General features: G+C 46.5%; 2 protein-coding genes across 2 annotated transcripts in view; both read left to right on the top strand.

Annotated features, from left to right (window-relative positions):
* The first annotated feature begins 18 nt into the window (after window positions 1-18).
* On the top strand, window positions 19-10,896 carry LOC143273392 (synaptotagmin-5-like). Its single transcript, XM_076572891.1, has 4 exons — window positions 19-324; window positions 9,612-9,731; window positions 9,868-10,035; window positions 10,759-10,896. Exons 1-4 carry the CDS (start codon window positions 19-21, stop codon window positions 10,894-10,896), a joined length of 732 nt encoding a protein of 243 aa, XP_076429006.1.
* A 5,266-nt stretch (window positions 10,897-16,162) lies between these two features.
* The window catches only part of LOC121820879 (receptor-type tyrosine-protein phosphatase H-like), a 60,247-nt gene continuing 58,843 nt past the window's right edge, over window positions 16,163-17,566 (top strand). Inside the window, exons 1-2 of the mRNA XM_076569607.1 lie at window positions 16,163-16,390; window positions 17,125-17,158. Of these exons, the coding sequence (XP_076425722.1) occupies window positions 16,340-16,390; window positions 17,125-17,158 (85 nt within the window). The 5' untranslated portion in view covers window positions 16,163-16,339. The remainder of the gene's footprint in view (window positions 16,391-17,124; window positions 17,159-17,566) is intronic.

Genomic DNA, 17,566 nt, shown 5'->3' with positions numbered 1-17,566 from the left:
ACTGGTTGGAAGGGAAACATGGGATTAAAAAGGAACGGAATCGGCTGGAGGGGAAACCAGGCTAAGATTCAGGCTGCCTTACGGAATCAAGTCCGAGCTAGCCAGCCAACTTCCCGGGGCTTTGATGTGTGTTGTGTCCATCCTTCTGCAGTGCCTGCCTGGGTCCTGGCCACCATCGTGCTGGGCTCAGGTCTCCTGGTCTTCAGCAGCTGTTTCTGTCTCTACCGGAAGCGCTGTCGGAGACGGATGGGCAAGAAGAGTCAGGCCCAAGCCCAAGTCCATCTTCAGGAAGTGAAGGAGCTGGGCCGGAGTTACATAGATAAGGTGTGACGAGGCCGGCCTCTCGACCCTTTCCTGCTCCCACCCTGAGCCCACCAACGTCCCCAGCTATCCTCTGTCTCTGGTCCCACTTTGTCCACTGGATTCTGGGGATCAGAGCTAGTAACTGTCCACAAGAGCTCTGCTGTCTAAACTGGGTGTGAGGGTGCACACGTGTAATCCCAGCACTTTCGGAGCCTGAGACAGACAGTAGGGTTGCTGTGAACATCAGCCAGAGCTATAGAGTGCCTGCAAGGCCAGCCTGGGCTACAAAGTGAGACCTTGCCTACAAAACAAAACAAATCAGGGCTCAGGAGCTGGCTCAGTGGCTAAGAGCACTTGCTACTCTTGCAGAGGACATGGGTTGGGTTCCCAGCACCCACATCATGGCTCACAACCATCTGTAACTACAGTTCTAGGAGACCCAACACCCTCTTCTGGCTTCTGTGGGCTCCAGGCACACATGTGGTGCACAAACATACATGTAGGCAAAACACTCACACACATAAAGTAAATAAATCTATAAAACAGAATGAAACAAAAAAACAGTAGGTGAAGTGGTTGGTAAGCAAGCCTGAGGACCTTTGTTCTGATCCCGTGCCCATTCAAAAGTTGGGCATGGCCATGCATGCCTATAGCTCCAGCATTTGGGGTGGGGAGGGGGTAGAGACAGGCATATTCCTGGAACTCCATGGCCAGCCAGTCTAGGAGAAATGGTAAACTCTAGGTTCAGTGAGAGACCCCATCTCAAAAAACAAGGTGGAGAGTAATAGAGGAAGAAACGCAAAGTTGACCTCTGACTTTCACACACATGCACAGGAATGGATGAGTATACCAACATACACAGGCATACATCACACACACACACACACACACACACACACACACACACATACACACACGCATGTACACTGCTATCTACAGCCACACTACCCGAGATATTCTGGAAAAGTCACTTACTCAGGATGTCATATGCACAGACATGGTGGTACCGACAGCCCAGAGGGTCAGAGGAAGTCTCCTGGTGGAGGTGACTTCTGTGGCAAGACCAAAGCAACAGAGCTAGCTGAGAGCCAAGACCAGAACATTCTAGTCAGAGAAAGAGCAGGTATTGAGGACTGGTTACTGGGTTTTGAGGTGAATCAACATAGAGTTATTCACTGTGCTGGGGGTAGGGTGTGAATAAACCACGTTCCGGAGCGAGGTGTCTGGAAGGTTGAGCACACTCCATGGAATAAGGGCAAATGATCCCCATTGAAGTTATTGCCCAAGAAGGAGACAGGAGCCTGGGACTATAGCTCAGTTGGTAGAGTGCTCTCCTGGCACACATGAAGCCTGGGGTTCAGTCTGCAGCACCACATAAACCAGGCATGGTAGTGCACACCTGTAACCCCAGGTCTTGGGAGGGGGAGGCAGGAGGATTCAGAAATTCAAGGTTATCCATAGTTACAAAGCAAGTTGGAGGCCACCTTGGGCTATATGACAGCATGTTTGAGAGAGAGAAAGAGAGAGAGAGAGAGAGAGAACATGCCATTATGTGCATGAGTGAACATGCGCGTGTGCACACACACAAACACACACACACACACACACACACACACACACACACACACGGACTTAGATGTATCCTTCAAAAATAAAAGACTGGGGGTATGGAGCTATGTCTCAGTGGTTAAGAGCACTTGTTCCTCTTCCAGAGTCTCTCCCCAGCTCATACCCACCTATAACTCCAACTCCAGGGTATCCAATGCCTCTGGCCCCCATGGGCACCGTGCACTCACATGCACATATCCACATGAAGATGCACACCTATACATAATTTAAGGTATAAAAAAATTAAATGTTAAAAATTAAAAGGTGGGGCAGACGGGCCCAGCGGCGGCGGCAGCCGACAGGGACATTCAGGCCCAGCGGCGGCCCACAGAGGTAGATGGCCCCGGTGGCAGAGACAAGCAGACGCAGGTAGGCCCACGGAGGCGGCCCGCAGTTGTAGAGGGGCCCGGCGGCAGCCGACAGGAACATTCAGTCCCGGCAGCAGCCAGTAGAGACATTCAGGCCCAGCAGTGGCCCACAGAGGTAGACAGGCATGATGGCGGAGACAAGCAGACGCAGCTTGGAACAGGGAAGCCCCTAACCCCAACACCTGGGGAAGAAGCTATCTCCGTGGGTCGGAACCAGAACAAATCTGAACACTCCGTCTGAGGACAACCCAGGGCCCAGGTGCTGATCCTGTGAAACCCAACAACTTGGAGGTGTTGGTGAGACTACCCCGCTCAGCTGAAATCCATCTGGGAGAGGATTCAGATGCCTACAGTTTAAAGTCTGAAGAAACAAGATCAGCTGAGGAGTTGACAAATGAACAAAACGTGACCTGGGAACACAGAAGAAGGCGCTACCCAGCCACCAAACCAGATCAGCAGAATCATAAGTATATAATTCACTGATTGAAATCAGCTGCCCCTGAAGAAATAGCCCAATAGCACCAATTTAACCAAGAACCCCTACTAAACAAAGACTAAAAATTAGAACAAGAGAGGCACTCTCAGACACAGACACCACCTGCACTGCACAGAGGAAGAGATGAGTAGACGCCAGTGCAAAAATACAGGCAACAACATAAAGACCTGTATGGCAACATCAGAACCTAGTGATTCTACACCTGCAAGACCTGAACATACCATGACAGAAGAAACAGAAGAAATCAACCCTAAAAATGACTTTAAGAAGATGATAAAGGCCCTTAAAGAAGAAATAAAACATTCCCTCAAAGAGGAAATAAAAACTTTCCTTAAAGAGGAAATGAAAAACTACCTTAAAGAGGAAATAAAAACTTTCCTTAAAGAGGAAATGAAAAACTCCCTTAAAGAGGAAATAAAAACTTCCCTTAAAGAGGAAATGAAAAACTCCATTAAAGAGGAAATAAAAAACTCCCTTAAAGAAATGGAAGAAAAAACGAACAAAAAATGGGAAGAAATCAAATCAAGCCAAGAAAAAGCAATTAAACAGATGAAAGAAACATTCCAAGATCTGAAAAATGAATTTGAGACAATAAAGAAAACACATGCTGAGGGAATGCTGGAAATAGAAATCCTGACTAAATGAACAGGAACTACAGAAACGAGCATAACCAACCGATTGCAAGAGATGGAACAGAGAATCTCTGACGCTGAAGACACGATAGAGAAAATAGATTCGTCAGTCAAAGAAAACACTAAAGACAAAAAAGTCCTAACACAAAACGTCCAGGAAATTTGGGACACCATGAAAAGACCAAACCTAAGAATAATAGGGATAGAAGAAGGAGAAGAATACCAACTCAAAGGCACAGAAAATATATTCAACAAAATCATAGAAGAAAACTTTCCTAACCTAAAGAAAGAAATACCTATGAAGATACAAGAAGCTTACAGAACACCAAATAGGCTGGATCCAAAAAAAAAGGTCCCCTCGCCACATAATAATCAAAACACTAAACACACAGAACAAAGAAAAGATATTAAGAGCCGCAAAGGAAAAAGACCAAGTAACATATAAAGGCAAACCCATCAGAATAACACCAGACTACTCAATAGAGACTATGAAAGCTAGAAGATCATGGACCAACCTCATGCAGACACTAAGAGACCACGGATGCCAACCCAGACTATTATACCCAGCAAAACTCTCAATCACCATAGGCGGAGTAAACAAAATATTCCAGGATAAAACCAGATTTAATCAATACCTGTCCACAAACCCAGCCCTACAGAAAGCACTAGAAGGGAAAATTCAACCCAAAGAAGCAAAACACATCCATGAAAAATCAAGCAATAGATAATCCCACACCAACATACACCACAGAAGGACAACACAACACAACCACAAAAAATAACAGGAATTGACAATCACTGGTCATTAATATCCATCAATATCAATGGTCTCAACTCACCTATAAAAAGACACAGGCTAACAAAATGGATAAGAAAACAGGACCCATCCATTTGCTGCATACAAGAAACACACCTTAACTCCAAAGACAGACACTACCTCCGAGTAAAGGGCTGTGAAAAGGCTTTCCAAGCAAATGGACCTAAGAAACAAGCTGGTGTAGCTATCCTAATATCTAATAAAATAGACTTCAAACTAAAATCAATCAAAAGAGACCAGGATGGACATTACATATTTATCACAGGAAAAATCCACCAAGATGAAGTCTCGATTCTAAACATTTATGCTCCAAATACAAAAGCACCCACATTCATAAAAGAAACACTACTAAAGTTTAAAACGCACATCAAACCCCACACATTAGTAGTGGGAGATTTTAACACACCACTCTCACCAAAAGGTAGATCTACCAGACTGAAACTTAACAAAGAAATAAAGGACCTAACAGATGTTATGACTCAAATGGACCTAATAGATATCTACAGAATATTCCATCCTAACACAAAAAATATACCTTCTTCTCAGCACCCCATGGAACCTTCTCAAAAATTGACCACATGCTTGGACACAAAACAAATCTCAACAGATACAAAAAAATTGGAATAACCTCCTGTATCTTATCAGACCACCATGCCTTAAAGTTAGACCTCAATAACAACAAAAATTATAGAAAACCCACAAACTCATGGAAACTGAATAATGCCCACCTGAAACATCAATGGGTCAAGGAAGAAATAAAGACAGAAATTAAAGAGTTCCTAGAATTCAATGAAAATGAAAGTACAACATACCCAAACTTATGGGACACTATGAAAGCAGTGCTAAGAGGAAAATTCATAGCTCTAAATGCACACATAAAGAAGATGGAGCAATCCCATACCAATGAATTAACAGCTCAACTGAAAGCTCTAGAACAAAAGAAACAAACTCACCCAGGAGAAATAGACGCCAGGAAATAATTAAATTGAGGGCTGAAATCAACGAAATAGAAAACAAGAGAACAATACAAAAAAATCAATGAAACAAAGAGTTGGTTCTTTGAAAAAATCAACAAGATAGACAAACCTCTAGCCAAATTAACCAAAAAGCAAAGAGAGAGCACCCAAATTCACAAAATCAGAAATGAAAAAGGAGACATAACAACAGACAACGAGGAAATCCAGAGAATCATCAGATCATACTTCAAAAACCTGTACTCCACAAAAATGGAAAACCAGGAAGAAATGGACAATTTTCTGGATAAAAAACCACATACCAAAATTAAATCAAGACCAGATAAACCATTTAAATAGACCAATAACCCCTCAAGAAATAGAAACAGTCATCAAAAGTCTCCCAACCAAAAAAAGCCCAGGACCAGATGGTTTCAGTGCAGAATTCTGCCAGACTTTCAAAGTAGAACTAATACCAATCCTCTTCAAAGTGTTCCACACAATAGAAACAGAAGGAACACTACCAAACTCTTTTTATGAGGCTACAATTACCCTGATACCCAAACCACACAAAGATGCAACAAAGAAAGAGAACTACAGACCAATCTCCCTCATGAACATTGATGCAAAAATACTCAACAAAATACTGGCAAACCGAATCCAAGAATACATCAAAACAATCATCCATCACGACCAAGTAGGATTCATCCCAGGGATGCAAGGATGGTTCAACATACGAAAAATCAGTCAATGTAATATACCATATAAACAAACTGAAAGAAAAAAACCATATGATCATCTCCTTAGATGCTGAAAAAGCCTTTGACAAAATCCAACACCCCTTCATGATAAAGGTCTTAGAAAGATTAGGAATACAAGGAACATTTCTAAACATAATAAAAGCAATTTATAGCAAGCCAACAGCAAACATAAAATTAAATGGAGAGAAACTCAAAGCGATAAAACTAAATTCAGGAACAAGACAAGGCTGTCCACTCTCCCCATATTTATTCAATATAGTACTAGAAGTTCTAGCTAGAGCAATAAGACAACAAAAGGAGATCAAAGGGATACAAATTGGCAAGGAAGAAGTCAAACTTTCACTATTTGCAGATGATATGATAGTATACATAAGTGACCCCAAAAACTCTACCAGGGAACTCCTACAGCTGATAAACTCCTTCAGTAAAGTGGCAGGATACAAGATCAACTCAAAAAAATCAGTAGCCCTCCTATACACAAATGATAAAAGGGCCGAGAAAGAAGTCAGAGAAACATCACCCTTTACAATAGCCACAAATAATATAAAATACCTTGGGATAACACTAACTAAACAAGTGAAGGACCTTTTTGATAAGAACTTTAAATCTCTAAAGAAAGAAATTGAAGAAGATATCAGCAAATGGAAGGATCTCCCATGCTCATGGATAGGTAGGATTAACATAGTAAAAATGGCAATCTTACCAAAAGCAATCTACAGATTCAATGCAATCCCCATCAAAATCCCAACACAATTCTTCACAGACTTGGAAAGAAAAATACTCAACTTTATATGGAAAAACAAAAGACCCATATAGCTAAAATAATCCTATATGATAAAGCAACCCTTGGAGGCATCACCATCCCTGACCTCAAACTCTACTATAGAGCTATAGTAATAAAAACAGCTTGGTACTGGTATAAAAACCGACATACGGACCAATGGAATCGAATTGAAGACCCTGACATTAATCCATGCACATATGAACACCTGGTTTTTGACAAAGGAGCCAAAACTATACAATGGAACAAAGAAAGCATCTTCAACAAATGGTGCTGGCATAACTGGATGTCAATATGTAAAAGATTACAAATAGATCCATATCTGTCACCATGCACAAAACTCAAGTCCAAGTGGATCAAAGACCTAAACATAAATCCAGTTACACTAAACTTAATAGAAAAGAAAATAGGAAGCACTCTTGAACGCATTGGCACCAGAGACCATTTCCTAAATAAAACACCAACAGCACAGACCCTGAGCACAACAATTAATAAATGGGACCTCTCGAAACCGAGAAGCTTTTGCAGGGCAAAGGACACACTCAATAAGACAAAAAGACAGCCAACAGATTGGGAAAAGATCTTCACCAACCCCACATCTGACAGAGGATTGATCTCCACAATATATAAAGAACTCAAGAAACTAGACATCAAAGTACTGAACAGTCCAATTAAAAAGTGGGCTAAAGAGCTAAACAGAGAATTCACAAAACAAGAACTACAAATGGCTGAAAGACATTTAAAGAAATGCTCAACATCCTTAATCATCAGAGAAATGCAAATCAAAACGACTCTGAGATACCACCTTACACCTGTTAGAATGGCTACGATCAAAAACACCAATGACAGTCAATGTTGGAGAGGATGTGGAGCAAAGGGAACACTCCTCCACTGTTGGTGGGAATGTAAACTTGTACAACCACTGTGGAAATCAGTATGGCGGTTTCTCAGAAAATTAGGAATCGAACTACCTCAAGACCCAGCCATCCCACTCTTGGGCATATACCCAAGGAATGCTGATTCATACCATAAAGATACATGCTCAGCTATGTTCATAGCAGCACTATTTGTAATAGCCAGAACCTGGAAACAACCAAGATGCCCATCAACGGAAGAATGGATGGAAAAAATGTGGTACATATACACAATGGAGTACTACTCAGCAGAGAAAAACAATGAAAGCATGAAATTTGCAGGCAAATGGATGGAACTAGAAAAAATCATCCTGAGTGAGGTAGCCCAAACCCAGAAAGACAGTTATGGTATGTACTCACTCATAGGTGGATTCTAGATATAAAATAAAGAACAATCAGACCACAACCCATAGAACCATAGAGGCTATATATATAGCATGGAGGTCCCCAGGACGACTGGCATATAATAAATTTCAGTTTTACTCAATTATTGAAAAAAAAAATAGCCAAATGAATGGAAACACATGAACTATGAACCAAAGGCTGAGGGGCCCCCAGCTGGATCAGGCCCTCTGAATAGGTGAGACAGTTGATTGGCTTGATCAGTTTGGGAGGCAACTAGGCAGTGGGACCAAGTCCTGTGCTCATTGCATGAGTTGGCTGTTTGAAACCTGGAACTTATGCAGGGACACTTGGCTCAGTCTGGGAGGAAGGGACTGGACCTGCCTGGACTGAGTCTACCAGGTTGATCGCAGTCCTCGGGGGAGGACTTGTCCTGGAGGAGGTGGGAATGGAGGGTAGGCTGGGGGTAAGGGGAGGGGGTGGGAGGGGGGAGAATAGGGGAACCCATGGCTGATATGTAGAACTGAATGGTATTGTAAAATAATATATATATATATATATATATATATATATATATATATATATATATATATATATATATTAAAAAAATTAAAAGGTGCTGGGCAGTGGTGGTGCATGCCTTTAATCTCAGCACTTGGGAGGCAGAGCCAGGCAGATCTCTGTGAGTTCGAGGCCAGCCTGGTCTACAGAGTGAGTTCCAGGACAGGCTTCAAAGCTACACAGAGAAACCCTGTCTCAGAAAACCAAAATAAATAAATAAATAAATAAATAAATAAATAAAAATAAAAATAAAAATAAAAATAAAAATAAAAGGCTACAGTAGAATCTGAATATTAAGTCTCCGAGTGCCAAGTGGGATGCAGGCCAGGCAGTCTTGTGTTCCAACCTTGGAGACCATTTTTCATCTGTGTGCCTTTGGGAACTACACCTGTGTTCTCTGAGCCTTAAGTTCATGGTAATTAACTCATATCTCTCCTCCTTTCTCAACAAGTAGCTGTTATTGTAATTATTACCTAAAGGATTCCTTTTGGGGTCCTGGAGCTCAACCTCCATTCCGGTTCCTTCAGTTGGGGATTTCAAAGGCCATCTATGTCAGAATAACCTCCAACTTTGCTGCAATGTAAATTTTGGATGCAATGTCACAAAGACCTAGTGAATCAGAACCCCTAATAAGGTGACCTCAGTATTTTGCCACTCATCTCTGATAGAGACTAGACTTTGAGAACCTATGGCCTAGGTTAAAACAACAACAGCTTATATTCTAAAATGCTAAGTATATAGTAAATATATCATTTAGCCTTCACATTTTCCTGTGGCAAGATCAATGGTGGCAATTTGTACTGTTATCCCAATACATTCATTAGGACATGGAAGAATGAAACAGTCCCAGACTATGTCCCACGATGTCTATTCCCATAGCAGACATCACTAATCAAATGCTGACAGATATGTTGTCTTTATGTTACCGGAGTTCCAGACATCATTAATCAAACATTGTTTAGATAAACAATCATTGATGGCTTGCAGGAGGGATCTGTGAGCCTCTTGAGGTTTCTGGGACTGGAGGGTACCAGTTTCAGGGGAAGATTCCACCTTCTTGCCCCTGACTTTCTAGGTTCAGCCTGAAATAGAGGAGCTGGACCCCTCACCTTCCATGCCAGGACAGCAGGTTTCAGACAAGCACCAGCTAGGACGGTTGCAGTATTCACTGGATTATGACTTCCAGACTGGTCAGGTGGGTGTGAAGGAGGGAGAACGCTTGGGAAGTGTGTGTGTGGGGTGTCTCAGGGGCTCCAGCCCTCCCTTCGTCGTTTAGGCCATGGGAGGGAGTCTGAAACATGAGTCCCTCCTCTGTGTCTGGGCACCTGCAGCTCCTGGTGGGCATCTTGCAAGCCGAAGGACTGGCAGCATTGGACCTGGGAGGTTCCTCAGACCCCTATGTGAGTGTCTACCTGCTGCCAGACAAGCGGAGGCGACATGAGACCAAGGTGCATCGGCAGACCCTGAATCCACACTTTGGGGAGACCTTTGCCTTCAAGGCGAGTTCCTGCTCCATCACCCCATGGTCCTCAGCCTGCCTCTAGTCCCTGGAGTGCCAAGGACTGACCCCTTCAGCTTGCCCTGGAAGGAGACACAGCTGAGTTTCAGCTGCCAGCTTGTGTGTGTATAGGTGGTAGAAAGCTGTTCCCTGGGATCCAGAATTATCCCTGGGAACACTGTCAATGCCTGGGAACAATGTCTGTTTCCTTGGTCCTCGGACACTCCTGTTTGTGTTCTTTTAACACCTGAGTTGTCTTCCGTGGATCCCCGTGCTTTATTGAGGTCCCTGGAACCTCGTTGCCCCATGTTATGGGGTATTTGGACTCTGTGAGAAGATGTGTCACTGTGGTTGGTTTAATAAAGAGCTGAATGGCCAATAGCTAGGCAGGAAGAGGTTAGGTGGGATTTCTGGGGACAGAGAGACTCTGGTAAAAAGAAAGGCAGAGTTGCCAGCCAGACACAGAGAGGAAACAGGAGGTGCAAGATGGAAGAGCGGTAATGCCACATGACAGAACATAGATTAATATAAATGGTTAATTTAAGTTATAAGAGCTAGTTGAGACAAGCATAAACTAAAGGCTGAACTTTTATAATTCATAAGAAGTCCCTGTGTCATTATTTGGGAGCTGCAGCCCTCCTCTGGTTCCACCGGAATATTCTATCCCTCACGCCCTCTTTCTCCCTGACTTCCTACCCCACCCCCTTGTGTTCCCTTCCACCAGGTCCCGTACGTGGAACTGGGGGGCAGAGTGCTGGTCATGGCGGTGTATGACTTCGATCGCTTCTCCCGCAACGATGCCATCGGGGAGGTGCGGGTGCCCATGAGCCCTCCCATTTCCTCTTCTGTGTGGTTTGAATAGGTATGGCCCCCAGAGACTCCTGGGTTTGAATGCTTGGTCCATGGGGAGTGGCACTATTGGGAGGCGTGGCCTTGTTAGAAGAAGTGTGTCACTGTGGGTGCGGGGTTTGGTGGTGGTGGTGGTGGTGGTGGTGTGTGGTGGTGTGGTGGTGGTGGTGGTGGTGATGGTGGTGGTGGTGGTGGTATGTGGTGGTGGTGTGGTGGTGTGTGGTGGTGTGGTGGTATGGTGGTGGTGGTGGTGGTGATGGTGGTGGTGATGGTGGTGGTGGTGGTGGTGGTGGTGGTGGTGGTGGTGGTGGTGATGGTGATGGCGGTGGTGGTGGTGGTGTGTGGTGGTGGTGATGGTGGTGGTGATGGTGGTGGTGGTGGTGGTGGTGATGGTGGTGGTGGTGGTGGTGTGGTGGTGGTGGTGGTGGACTTGGATGTCTCCTATCCTCAAGCGAGGCCTAGAGTGGCATTCACTTCTGCTGCCTGTGGATCCAGATGTTGAACCCTCAGCTCCTTCTCCAGCACCCTGTCTGTCTGCACGCTGCCATGTCCTCCATGGTGATAGTGGACTGAACCTCTGAACTGTAAGCCAACCCAATTAAATGTTTTCCTTTATAAGAGTTGCCGTGGTCTTGATGTCTCTTCGCAGCAATCAAACCCTAACAGAGACACGTCCCCACCACCCAGATCCTCTTACTATAGATTGGGACGGCCAAAATGTCATGCCTACTGCATTATGAGCACACCCCTTCACTCACATGCACAGGCCCTAAGGACTAGAAACACATGGGGCTTCTATTTCTGTCCCAGTTGAGGGATAGCCTCAGCTACAGTCTCCTTTGTTTATCTGTTGTGATTAGGATGTGAAATGTCCTCATAGGATACAGTGTTTTTTTTTTTTTTTTCTTCGAGACAGGGTTTCTCTGTGTAGCTTTGCGCCTTTCCTGGAGCTCACTTGGTAGCCCAGGCTGGCCTCGAACTCACAGAGATCCGCCTGGCTCTGCCTCCCGAGTGCTGGGATTAAAGGCGTGTGCCACCACCTCCCGGCAGGATACAGTGTTTGAACTCTTTTTGTTTGTTTGTTTGTTTGTTTTAGGAAAGGGTTCCTCTGTGTAGCCCTAACTGTCCTGGATCTTGCTCTGTAGACAAGGCTGGCCTCCAACTCACAGAGATCACCTGCCTCTGCCTCTTGAGTGCTGGGATTAAAGGCGTGTGCCACCACTGCCTGACCAATGTTTGAACTCTTGATCCCAACAATTAGTACTGTGGGGGGACCTTCAGGAGGCAATGCCTACTTGACTGAAGTGGGTTGCTGGAAGGCCAGCCTTGAGGGTCCGACTAAATCTGGGTCCTACATCCTGATCTCAGATATGTGAATAAGTCAGATTACAACCTCTCACTGCCATGCCTCTCTGGGGATGGTCTGTGCCTTCTCCAGCCATGAGCCCAAAAGACCTCCTTAAACAGTTTCTGTTGGGTATATTAACCACTTGTAGAAAAAAATTAATAATACATTGCATCTCCCTTCCCCAGCCAGTCTTAGCTGGACTTGAAAATAATTTTATTTATTTATATTTTACATATGAGTGCTCTGCATGTATATCTACATGCCAGAAGCAGGCACCAGATCTCATTACAGATGGTTGTGAACGACCATGAGGTTTCTGGTATTTGAACTCAGGACCTCTGGAAGAGCAGCCAGTGCTCTTAACCACTGAGCCATCTCTCCAGCCCCAGAGTGACCTTTTAAATTAAATTATTTTTTATTTTATGTGTATGGATATTTCTCCTGCATGTATGTCTGTGCAGCACATGCGTGTGGTGCCCACAGAGTTCAGAAGAGGGAGTTAGATCCCCTGGAACCGGAGTTACAGATGGTTGTGAGCTTCCATGTGGGTGCTGGGAAGAGAACCTGGGTCCTCTGCAAGAGCAACAAGTACTTTGGATCACCGAGACATCTTTCCAGACCCCTACAGTGACCTTTTGTGTCCCCTGAGGGTTAATATTGAATCAGAGCCAGGGTCTAGTACTATAATTCCTCTTTTCTGAATCTTCCAGGACACTGAGAGTTGGCCTCTCGCAGAAGCAAGTGCTTAGGCTTTGATTGGCATTAGGAATTGTCCCCAGAAGGGAATATGTTCCCGGATGGAAGCATCCATGTCTGGAACTTGCTGGGAGCTGGAAACTGGCACTGTGAGTCTGTTGGGTGGTTGTGTTGGTACCTCACATTGATCTTTTTTCCAGATACAGACTGTTGAGGTAGAAGCCCAACCTAGGCCACATTTCTCCCTCTCCAGACCCCACCCCGAGAAAGCCTGCCAAGCTGCGGCTCCTCCCTCTGAGATGCTTGAGACCACGCCTACAGGGTATTTAAGACCCGGCCCATAGACTGGCCTCGTGGTTTCTCCTCCTCCCCTGAGACCACCCGGGGAATGCTTTGCTCAGATTAAAACCTTTATTTGGCCTGATCGATTCATTGCATTGGCGGAGAACCCCACTGTCAGGGTAGGAAAGCCTTTCACCCTGAGGTGCCACTCCCTTTGGTTGCTCACAGATGCCTGTCATCGAGAGACAGTGGTGTGTGTGTATGTGTGTGTGTGTGTGTGTGTGTATGTGTGTGTATGTGTGTGTATGTGTGTGTGTGTATGTGTGTGTGTATGTGTGTGTATGTGTGTGTGTATGTGTGTGTGTATGTGTGTGTGTGTATGTGTGTGTGTGTATGTGTGTGTGTGTGTATGTGTGTGTGTGTATGTGTGTGTGTGTGTATGTGTGTGTGTGTGTATATGTGTGTGTGTGTGTGTGTGTATGTATGCTTGTGTTATTTGGCATGGCTTCCCACTATACCCCAGGCTGCCCTTCACCTCACAGTGATCCTTCTGTCTTAGCCGCCCCAACTCTGGGATGACAAACCGGAATCACCATGCCTGATGAGAATCACCGATCCGGTTAGAATACCTCAGCACCATGACTGCCTGGCTGCTTCCACACTCTCTGCTGTGGTCACGGCCGAACCCTCCGACACTGTAAGCCCCAAATAAACTCTTCTCTAAGTTGCCTTGGTCATGGTGTCTCCTCACAGCAACAGAAAAGTAACTTGCGTTCCCTTCCGTGACAGGGTATGGGCGGGAGTGGGCACGTGGGTGTGGACGGGAGTGTGTTCTGTTCTGAAGGGTCAAGGAAGAAAAGGAGATGCAACATGTCTTATTTAAGATGTGTTTGCCCCTGCATGGCATGCACATGCTCCCTGAGTCATCCAGAAGCCAGGTGGATGGAGGCAACACTAGGGAAGGTGTGTTTGTGTGTGTGTGTGTGTGTGTGTGTATGTGTGTGTATGTGTGTATGTGTATGTGTGTGTATGTGTGTGTGTATGTGTATGTGTGTGTGTATGTGTGTGTATGTGTGTGTGTATATGTGTGTGTGTATGTATATGTGTATATGTGTGTGATGTGTGTGTGTGTGTGTGTGTGTGTGTGTGTGGCCTAGCATATCCAACTCCAAACCCCTGGGTATGATTTCTGCAGTACTGCAGCAAGTGTTTAGTATCTCTAAGTGCCTAGATAGGGCTTTGCCCACCAGCTGTCTCAGTGGGTCAAGTCTTGGATCTCCTGCTGGCATGTAAAAGTACCTGAGGTGGGCGAGAAGAGACACAAGGATCCCGGGAGCTCCCTGGCCAGCCTGTTCAGCCAATCAGTGAGCCCCTGCCAGGTTCAGTGAGAGACCCTGTCTCAAAAAATAAGGGGGAGAGGACCAGGGGAAGATGCCCAGTGCTGACCTTTGCCCTCTGTACTTGTGTTCATGGGCACGTGCGTCATTATACACATATATACTAAACACCTGCCACGTTCCTGGGGCGTGAAAAAAGGTTCTTTGAGACAAGGTTCAGGCCGTCCTTAAACTCGAGTCCTCCGGCTTCAGGCTCTCAGGATGACAGCTGTGGCTACGATGTCCTGTAATAGCCAATGTGCCTTCTTTAATTTTTGAGGCAGGTCCTCAGCACGTAGCCCTGGCTGGCCTGGGGCTGGCTATGTGCACCAGGCTGGCCTCATCCTGCCTCTGCCTCTGGGGTGCTAGGATTAAGGGCATGTGGCACCATATCCGGTCCTCCTTTTTTTCCTTGGACAGATCTCTCTCCGTATATAGTCGAGGTTGACCTTAAGCTCATCCTGTGTAGATCAGGCTGACCTCAGACAGGGTTTCTGCCTCTCAAGGGTTGGGATTACAGGTATGTACCACCATGGCCACTTTGTAGTGCAAGCTTTCAACCAGAAAATCCTTCCCCCAAAGTAACAAAACTAGAAGTTCCTATGGTTCTAATGGTGGGAAATCCGGGAAGGCCTGAGGGGTTCAGATAACTGTAGCCTCACATCCTAGGAGAAGTAGCGGAGAGGTGAGTTGGGATGGGGTAAGGGGTGAGGTGGGAGGGGAGCTGAGATGGGGTAGGGGTGAGGTGAAAGGGGGATGGGGTAGGGGTAATGTGGGAAGGGATTTAGAATAGGGTGGGGTGATGTGGGAGAGAATTTGAGATGGGGTAGGGGTGAGGTGGGAGGGGAGCTGAGATGGGGTAGGGGTGAGGTGAGAAGGGGATGGGCCCTGCTGGGGGGCAGCGGGAGGGTACACCTGTGGTGGAGACAGGCTATACAAAGGCCAGGGCGTGAGGAACATGCAGGACTCACCTGAGAGCTGCAAAGGTCTGTGGGAGGCAGGAAAAGGAGACAGAATCCAGAGCCTGTGTCAGGCTTAAGCTTGCTAGTGGGACTTGAGATACAGCTTCCAGTCTAGTCGTGCGTGCGTGCGTGTGCGTGTGCGTGTACGTGTGTGTGTGTGCGTGCGTGCGTGCGTGCGTGCGTGCGTGCGTGTGTGTGTGTGTGTGTGTGTTTAAGACAGTATCTGATTCTGTAACCCTGACTGGTTTGTAATTTACAGTAATCCTGCCTCAGTTTCCCCTCTCAAGTGCTGGGATTACAGGTGTGAGTCACCACACCTGGCTTTGGGCTGGCTGTGATGTGTCCCATCCACTAAGAGAGGACAGTCAGACGGACATTCGGACATTCGGCTCTACCTAATTTGGGCCTTTGAAATCTGCATGGTGCATTCACACACAGTGGAAAGTGACCTCTGCTTGCCTACGGGGTCTGAAGGCCACTGAGTAGGGAAGAAGCTTTTGTGGTACAAAATGGGGTGAGTGGAGCCCCGAGGGTTCCAGACAGGACCATAGAGAAGATGAGGAGGATTTCTGTGTGGGGATTTGAGAGGAAAGAAAGAGGGGGGATTGGGGGACAGGGCAGGGCCGTGCCGGGCTCTCAAGCTCAGAGCTTCTACTTCCTCCTCCGCCCATTCCAGTGCTAGCCTCTGGCCTCACCAATGGGCTGGCAAAAGAAAAAATTCTTGAGTTTAAAGTCCAGCAGGTAAAGTTCCAGACCTAGGACTCCTGTGTTCCTTATGAAGCATCAAGACACATGGCCAGAGCTGGTGGGAACCTCGGGGTCTGGGGGACTTTGGTGCTACTGGTAAGTTCTCTCCTGCTCAGGCCTGAGCTGGGGTCCAAGGGAGGGAGGGGTAGAAAGTGGCTGGAATGTACACCCCCAGAGGTGTGGAGGAAGGTTCCTCAGCCAGGGCCTTGAGGGAGCAGGGGGTGGTCACTACCTGGAGAAGGAAGGATGCTCTGAGTTTGGAGGACTATAGACAATCTTACTACAGCGGAGTCTGGATGCTGTAGTGTCGGGCGTGGAGAGTGAACATACATGGAGCCGCTCACACACACAGCCCAGCCCTCCTCCCCCAGACCCAGAAGCCCAGAGCCTGCCCTGCCTCCCACACCCTAACTCTCTTCCCACAAACCCACGGCTTCCAGCCTCTGCCCCCCCTCAACTCTGCCCACAGTCTGTCTTCAGAGTCCACTTTTATTTCCCTCCTGTTGTCCCCCAGGGCCACCCTCCCTCCCCCAAGGCCTCTGGTTATATTTTTCAGAAAGTGAAAGTCCTCATGTTATCTCTTGCCTGTATCCGGGAACCAAGGTTGGTTCCCGACTCCCTGGAGTTCCACCTCTGCCATGGGTGACCGGTCTTCCTAGCCAACAGAGCGCCAGTGTCGGGACGACCTTTATCACACCCACATTCCTCTCCTTGGTCAGGGTTGGAGGAAAGGTTGGGGACAGAGATCAGGAGAGTCTCAACAGCCAGGCCAGCCCCACCTCCCGATCTCCCCTAGCTCAGCTAATTTCTTCTTACCTGGATTCCTCTAGGGTCTGTCCGGTTGCACCGTGGTCAGGGCGGCTGGTGAGTAAAACCCCACGTTTAATCATTGTCCTTGCCGGGAGAGGAGACCCCAGGTCCTCTGAGTCTGAGGGCCCATGGTGGGCTGAGGGCAAGGGAAGATTCTCAACTTGGATGTGGGGAGGTGGTACACAGCGGTGGGAGGGAGCCTGATGAATGATCCATGCTTTTCTAACTTGAAAGCCTCACTCAAATGGTGTTAACCATTGAAGCAGGTGGCTAGGTCACTGAAGACAGTGACTTCCTCTCTCCCAGCAGCCCTGGACTACCATTTGCTCGCCTCGGTGGGGTCTCATGAGTACACCCTCCATATATGGATGTTTAGGGCATTCATCTTGGGTAGGCATTATACCTACGACCACAGCTGTTGGGAGTTCATGAGGACTACAGCTATGTTGGACCCCAAGACAA

The sequence above is a fragment of the Peromyscus maniculatus genome, chromosome 1, assembly GCF_049852395.1.
Source record: "Peromyscus maniculatus bairdii isolate BWxNUB_F1_BW_parent chromosome 1, HU_Pman_BW_mat_3.1, whole genome shotgun sequence".
In the NCBI taxonomy this organism is placed as follows: Eukaryota; Metazoa; Chordata; class Mammalia; order Rodentia; family Cricetidae; genus Peromyscus; species Peromyscus maniculatus.
The sequence above is the reverse complement of the archived record's forward strand: the minus strand, read 5'-3'. Positions and strand labels throughout refer to the sequence as shown.